The sequence below is a fragment of the Oncorhynchus keta genome, chromosome 17 (assembly GCF_023373465.1).
Source record: "Oncorhynchus keta strain PuntledgeMale-10-30-2019 chromosome 17, Oket_V2, whole genome shotgun sequence".
Lineage (NCBI taxonomy): Eukaryota > Metazoa > Chordata > Actinopteri > Salmoniformes > Salmonidae > Oncorhynchus > Oncorhynchus keta.
This window is the reverse complement of record NC_068437.1, coordinates 19,824,013-19,832,110: the sequence shown is the minus strand read 5'-3', so window position 1 is coordinate 19,832,110 and position 8,098 is coordinate 19,824,013. Positions and strand designations below refer to the sequence as shown.

Below are 8,098 nucleotides of genomic sequence, written 5' to 3'. Positions count from 1 at the left end.
GGCAATCGCTAGCAATATTTCTGTTAACTTTATAGTATGGATTTGCCTAAGATTGGTGTTCGTAAAGTTACCCAGTAGACACACCTCCGGGTGTAACAGGAATGCAACCCTGTGAATTGAGGATATGGTATCGCAGACCCCCTGCCTGAAACCGTGTAGTTTTGAACACTGCCAAGTGGAATGGAGGAATGTTCCTTCATCTGTGCCACATCTAAAGCATAGGGAGGAGATATCTGGGTTGAACTTGTGCAGTCTAGATGGGGTGATATAGAGCTGATGGAGGAAATTAAACTGGATCAGTCTGTATCTGGAGTTCAATGTGGATGTAACACCATCCCTGCATAGGCCACTTCATAGACCCTCATCAAGATCAATACCCAGATCTTTTCCCATCTAAGTCGGGGTTTCTCTAGCTCAGGCAGTGTTAGTCCTGAAGTTAGAGCATCATAAACATGGGAAATGGTCTTGACAAGTGGTTGGTCTGTGTGGCAGAGTTGTTCAATAGGTGACATCTTAGGTAGGTTCCATTGTCCCTTGAGTCACCCTAATAAAGTTTCATAGCTGCAGGTAGCTAAAGAAGTCCCTGTTAGGCAAGTGGTATTTCTGTTTCAGCTGATCAAAAGACATAAGAACTCCCTCTTCATAACAATGTTCCAGAAGAGTGATCCCCTTATCAGACCATGGTCTAAAGTTGACCGATTATGATTTTTCAACACCGATACCGATTATTGGAGGACCCCCCCCCCCAAAAAAAAAGCTGATACCGATTAATCGGACGATTTAATTAATTTTTTATTTAAAAAATTAATAAAAAAATCAATAATGACAATTACAACAATACTGAATGAACACTTATTTTAACTTATTATAATACATCGGCAGGGTAGCCAAGTGGTTAGAGCGTTGTACTAGTGACCGGAAGGTTGCAAGTTCAAACCCCTGAGCTGACAAGGTACAAATCTGTCATTCTGCCCCTGAACAGGCAGTTAACCCACTGTTCCTAGGCAGTCATTGAAAATAAGTATTTGTTCTTAACTGACTAATCGGTTTGGGATTTGAACCAGTGACCTGCAGTTACTGGCCCAACACTCTTAACCGCTAGGATACCTGCTGCCTCAACACATTGGTAGGTTGCACTATTTAGATACTTCAAATATCTGCTATGCGGAGTTGGCAGCGGAACAGCTCTTTCATTGTTCAGCAGGATACTTCTGTAAGGAGTGGGCTGTACTCTGTGGGGAGCTCAAACTTCAACATAGATATAGAGAAGGGATGGTGGAGACGGCCTGGTGACATTGAGCTGCCTGCCTATCCTTGGATATGCTGACCATCTATGAGCTTCCAGGTCCTCACCTCCCAGGATGCCCCTCATAGCGCTCCGGTGCTGGGAGATGAGCCTCCCGAAGAGGAAGAAATTGAGCTCGAGGATGGAGGATTAGGAACAGCCACAGGTGCAGCAGCCTTTGCTCCCATCTGTCCTGTCTGCAGAGCGAACAGAAGTTATTAAATCATCCGATAATGCCTGCAGCCGCACCTCATGGTGGCCAATCACAGTTTATTGGTGGACGAGAGCCGACCGTAAATGGTGGAGTTCAGCATGTTCCTCCTCTGCTGGGTCCATTGTTGGCTGCTGGGTCCATTGTAGGTCTACTGTTACAGTGATGCTTGTATGAACTCAAACTTAGTCGCAGAGAAACACCGCAAACAGAGGTAAAGGTAAATTCAGCTCTTTACTTAAAATCTTGACAAAAACAAGGCAACAGCACAAAACAAAACACAAGACCTAAGCACAGATACAAGCAACAGAGGAACCTAAATAGCAAGGCAACCAGGTGAACAGAAGGTAATCAAAACCAGGTGAAACCAATAAGTAATAATTAGGGTAACATGTAAACTACAACACAAGGCAAGGGTGCCCTCCAGCAGTAACCCAAGGGAACAACAATCAAATAAACGGAACCTGTGACACTCATGACCATGGCTGCCCATCTGCTGGAGGTTTCAAGAAGCAGAGTTTATTGAGATGATCTAGCTACTATTGTAACCTATAATTATTTTAAAATTACTTGTTGTTTATTTAGCGAAACAAGCACTTAGAGATTTTGTCTGTAAGGAAAAGCACTATAAAAGTGTAATTTATTAATATTATGAAATACTACCTGAGACACCTTTTTGCTATTTGTCTCTGTACTCAATACAAAAACATGAGCATTATGCATGCCCACCATAGTATTGGGCAGCTGCTATTTGAGAACTCATCTGGTTTACAAATTATTGCAGAGCACAATGTACAACTGTTTTTAAAAGGTTTTTTTTGCAAGGTATGCTATATGTGTAGGTTATTCCATCAAAAAAAATCAAAAGATATGTCACATGCACCAAATACAACTGGTGTAGACATTACTGTAAAATAGTAATAAAAGAGGAATCAAATACACAAGAATGGAGCTATACACTATGTGCACAATTATTAGGCAAATTGTATTCCTCAGGATTCATTTTATTGTTGAACAAACACAATGTCAGTGAAGCCAAAATGTTATTGAACCTCAAACCTGAATGTTTAACAAAGGAAAAGTGAGTTTTATCTTTCTCAGAGGAATATATGTGTGCACAATTATTATGCAACTATTAGTGTCCAGAATAATTAGGCAACTAAATAATTTCTCCCGACTCATTTGTTTATTCTCAATGGTTAGCGTAAGTGTAACAAATAAGTAACACAAAATGACTAACAGTTTTGACCTTTCAAAAATATTCAGTGACCAATTTAGCCACCTTTCTTGCCATAACTACCATGAACCTTCCATCCATGGAGAGAGACTGTCAGTTTGTTGATCTGTTCACAATCAACTTTCGCTTTGAACAGCCTCCCAAATGCTGTTCAAAGAGGTGTATTGTATTCCCTCACTGTAAATCTCACCTTTGAGAAAGGCCCACAAGTTCTCAATAGGATTTAAGTCAGGTGAGGAAGGGGGCCAAGTCATTATTCGGGCATCTTTCAGGCCTTTGCTGGCAAGCCAAGCAGGGGAGTACTTGGATGCATGTGATGGAGCATATTGTCCTGCATAAAGATCATGGCCTTCTTGAATGCTGAGGACTTCTTCCTGTACCATTACTTGAAGAAAGACTCTTCCAGAAACTCCTCCCTGCTGATGGAGAGGTTGTTGTCCTGGTACCACACTGCTAGGTCTTTGACCTCCATCTTGTAGGCTGACTCATCGTCGTCGAAGATTAGGCCTACCACTGTCATGTCGTCAGCAAGATTTGATGATGGCGTTGGAGTCGTGGGTGAACAAGGAGTAGAGGAGGGTAATAAGCACAGCCAAAGCACTTCATAATTACAGATGTGAGCGCTACAGGGTGATAGTCATTTAGGCAGGTTACCTTGAAGCTGTTGGTAATAGGGACAACGGTTGTCATCTTGAAACATGTTGGGATTACAGACTGGGACAAGGAGATTGAAAATGTGAGGACAGTTGCCTGCTAGTCAGTGCATGCTTTGAGAACGTGTCCATTTACATAAGTATTCAGAACCTTTACTCAGTACTTTGTGAAGCGCCTTTGGCAACGATTACAGCCTCGAGTCTTCTTAGGTATGACGCAACAAGCTTGGCACACCATTCTTCTCTGCAGATCCTCTCAAGCTCTGTCAGGTTGGATGGGGAGCGTCTCTGCACAGCTATTTCCAGGTCTCTCCAGAGATGTTAGATCGGGTTCAAGACCGCGCTCTGGTTGGGCCACTCAAGGACATTCAGAGACTTATCACAAAGCCACTCCTGTGTTGTCTTTTAATGGTCAAAAAAGCATACTTTTCTTTCAAAGTGACCCCAAAGTTTTAAACGGCAGTGTACATATTGTGGTAGACGGCAGGGAGATGTGAGGGGAGTGGTTATTGAGGGGAGATATCTTACAGTTGGCTCCACCCCTGAGCCTTATATGGACTGCCTGTCCCAACAAGGCAAGGCTGTGGTTCATTAAGCCAGGGAGTCCGGCACACAGGGGCAGAGAGGGGAGAAGAAAGAGCACAGGGAGAAGAAAGAGCACTAGCTGTGTGATTACCTGTTGTGATCTGGATTGTCTGATTACCCCCCTTGTGTACTGAACTGGATTGGCTGAGGACCTGAGTTTTAGGTTTACCCCTGGAGAATGGAACGGACAACGAGACCAGTTTGTGGACTGTGAAATAATTTGTGAACCCCCTCCCCCTTTCCCCAGTGTACAAAAATCCCTAATAAACTCCCCATTTGCATTCTAGTTGTGCTACTGGTTTGTGTTTTGTTATTGAACTGGTTGACGTGGAAACCCCACAACCTTGAGCCTGCTACAATATGAATATAATATATATTCCAACATGAAGATCATCATTAATCATTGTTTTAACATTGTAAAATATTCCAGTAAAATGTATCATGTGATCTTAGGTTTATAATGTGTCTGAAGCGTACAATGTAACACTCATGAGGTGAAAGTACATAAATCACTGTGGAGAATACATTTTTTAATGATACCGCACTTGTGTGATTAGAGCAAATTAGATACTTGCATAGTATGTGCCACACAAAGTCCAAAGCTACCCAGTATTTTAGAAATCTCAGACACCTTAAGCTGAAGATGCAATACTGCATTAACACAATTAACAACGCTCCTAGCTCTTCATTTGGTTTGCCTTCAGTCCCAGACCCCCGCCTCTTGTATCTTCCATGACATGAGACTTATAAAGCAAAGCAGGTTCAGAAGGAAAACCGGAGTTTCTGCATCAGCTGAGACTGCACCAACCAGATGCTAACAACACTTCCTACCTTAATATGGCGGTCTATTTAAGCTGACCAGGTTCTGCTCACACATCCTCTGCCGTTTGCTGCTGCTGCTAGTATGCATTTGTTTTTCTTGCTGCCCACCACCACCAAAACCTCCACCACCCCAACCTCCACCTGTTTGGTTCTGTTTTCCTTCCTGCAGGTGGATTGGTATACCTGTAGTTATTATATGTTGACACTTTGCTCTGACAGTGAGCTACCCTGAAGGAGCGGAACCTATCGCCAAGACCTATTGTACTGTTCATATTCTCTAATAAATGGTTAAACGAATACCTGGTGTTTCCTTTCTGGAATGTATTTATGCCTGGAGAGGGAGTCCTTCAGATGGAGATACTGAGAGAGCTTCTCAGACTGGCTGACTCCAGGTTCACAGGCCAAACAGACGTGTCTTTATATGCTCCTGTCCGCCCTCGTTATGGCAGCTAATTCTAACGAGCCCCCTAGTCCAGACCACCACTTGAAGAGCAACAGGACACACACTCTCCCACAGGGGCTTCATAGCTTCTGTAGGAGTCAAAAGGAGATGTTTGATTGTCAGATGCCAGGTTGTTCCAGTAACTGGCAGGGATTTTCTATATTATTAGTGATTATTCTTGATTAGGTCATTCTTACCTGCTGCCCTAGAGCTTGCATAGAGTTAAACTCGATCTGCTCCCTCTTGATTCTGACCCAGTCAGGCTCTTCTGGGATCATAAAGGCTAGAAGCATCTTGACCAGGATCAGGACATGCTAACAAACACATTTTAGTCATTTAGCAGATGCTCTTATCCAGAGCAACTTACAGGAGCAATTAGGGTTACGTGCCTTGCTCAAGGGCACATCGGCAGATGTTTCACCTAGTCCGCTTGGGGATTCAGCCCAGCAACCTGTCGGTTACTGGCCCAATGCTCTTAACCACTAGGCTACCCTCACCTATGTTGGTTGGGCAGATGATGACACTGTAACATTCTGTAAATAAGACAATTGTTATGAACCATGTACTGTTATGAACAAGATACTGTACCTCCACCAGGAAGGCTCCCCAAACCTTACTCCCCTCCCTCATACTGTACCTCCACCAGGATGGCTCCCCAAACCTAACTCCCCTCCCTCATACAGTACCTCCACCAGGATGGCTCCCCAAACCTAACTCCCCTCCCTCATACTGTACCTCCACCAGGATGGCTCCCAGTATGATGTTCTTGCCGCTGATCCCTCCCTCCAGACAGAACTCCTGGACGCGAGGGGACAGCAGTAGCAGCCAGCAGTTAGACATGACTGAGACAAAGCCCAGAACCTCAAACGCTGTCTGAAACATACACACAGGCATACAGTAATATGGTTACAGGTACATACAAGGACAGGAGCAAATACAGACATGTGCATAGTGACATAGATGGGCACTGATTAGAAAATAACATTGACCACTACATGTTGCTCACATTTATTTATTTACCAGATTTGGCTTCATAACACATTTGTCTGCATTAAAAATGCCCTCTCTGTTTGTTCAAATTCTCACATCGCCCCAAAACCCTCCTGACCTGCCACACCCCCATATTGGACACAGGAGCAGAGAATGGCTTCCGGAACAGTTTGCAGATCTTGTAGGCATCTCCTGGGATCTCTGTGACATTGTTGAGAAGCAAGAGGACGGCGGTGAGCGGGTACACACAGGAGAACAGACTCAAATACCCAAACTTCACCAGCAACTCAATGTACTCCGCAAACAGGCCCTGAAACGTAGCCACAGACGCAATAAGTTAATCACCAAAACAAAGAGACCCCTAACATACGACATGCAAATATTATAGGGTTGAAATAGACATTCGTGGTTGTATGAGTTTTGCCATAATTAAGCAGCTATGGTTATGTATATGTATGTGTAGTTGTGGAGCCACTGGCCGTGTTATTTGTGGAACTGCATCTCTGTGTATGCATGTGCCTATGATCACCCAGGATCCAACCAAAGAGTTCCTAATCTTTGATGGAGGTATGTATCGGGATCCATGATATCTAATGTCTGTTAGGCTGAAAACGATACTGTTTTAAATCCCTATGTTATGTGATAGTGTTACAGTTGTGTCCTGTATTTACAATATTATTGTCATTTTACAAATTTAGCACGTTGCTGTACGCTAAAGGTTAGCTAGCGTCTGTCCTGTACATTCCTTGCTAATGAGGCTAGTCACCCTGTGAAGAGTAAATGTATTTTTATTTCATGTCTCTCAGATTTCATGACGGATTGGCAGTTGCTCTAAAGTGTGTGTGTGTCTGCAGGTACGGGCTCTCAAACTGTTATGGAACATTGTTATGTTACTGTACACGTGTATGACCATCAGATGGAGTTTATAAGATGAGTGCTACTCTGTAGTCATGTTGTTAAAAATCTAAACAGCATTGTGTCCTTTGTTGGCCAAGCATATGAGAACCGTTACACATATACACCCAACCTTGATTCCATCCCCTAAGGCACAGATGCAAAGAAACCAAGGCAGACGAGCACAATGAAGAGAAAAACAAAACAAACAAACACATTTTACATGGACTTACTGGAAAAGGGGGAAGTCTTCTCTGGGCTCTGAGTTTGTCCATCTCTAGGTCGTCCTCCTGCTGTTTCTTATGGGGAGCACTAAGGAAGTGGTCGACTATAAACGGCACTACCACCTCTGTACACTGGTTCACCAGCTGGTTCAGAATTAGCAGAGAGGCAAGCTTCTGTGTGCACAAATCGACAAAACAAACATAAATAGTTACATACTGTATACACACACACTGTCTGGGATCAATTACGACGCACAGTGCACAGAGAGAACATGATCTGCTCTGTTGCAGAGTGCAAGAAAACATATATTTTAGATCTACCATTTAAAATGAGGTATTTCCACATTGTATCACTTTTCCTCCGGCCATAGAAAAACAGTGCTGCCCAGCTGAAATCTCTTACCTTGCGTAGCAGTGGTAGGTCCTGTTTGTAAAAGGCAATGTGGAAGAGCACAGCAAAGTTGTTGAAGAAAGTAAACTGAAAATGAGAAAGGGAGATTTTGGCATATTATTTGACAGTATTATTTGGCATTAATAGACTAGTTTTATGCACAACAACTTTCTATCCAAGCTGGGATAGTGCACAAGGACAGCTCATGTTATGTATGTGTAAGCTCATGTTATGCAGGTTCAATAAGGCTATACATAGTATTTCTTGTTTTTTATCAATTGGTTGTTGATTGGTATCCTGTTGTACAATCTGCAATGTTTGAATTTCCAACTTTAATAACTAAACAAGTAATTACATTATTGCC

At 43.0% G+C, this 8,098-nt stretch overlaps 1 protein-coding gene across 5 annotated transcripts in view; it reads right to left on the bottom strand.

The window, feature by feature from the left end:
* The window catches only part of LOC118396582 (anoctamin-10-like), a 59,801-nt gene that overhangs the window by 26,467 nt on the left and 25,236 nt on the right, over positions 1–8,098 (bottom strand). Inside the window, exons 8-13 of one of the 5 annotated variants that reach the window (XR_008066392.1) lie at positions 7,747–7,821; positions 7,353–7,517; positions 6,344–6,535; positions 5,971–6,108; positions 5,433–5,549; positions 5,094–5,324 (exon numbers count right to left, since the gene is read on the bottom strand). Coding sequence is in view for 3 of the 5 variants with exons in the window: in XM_052465663.1 (XP_052321623.1) it covers positions 5,316–5,324; positions 5,433–5,549; positions 5,971–6,108; positions 6,344–6,535; positions 7,353–7,517; positions 7,747–7,821 (696 nt within the window). In the remaining 2 variants the exon portion in view is untranslated. The other 4 variants (XR_008066393.1, XM_052465663.1, XM_052465664.1 and 1 more) reach the window with 4 other exon arrangements.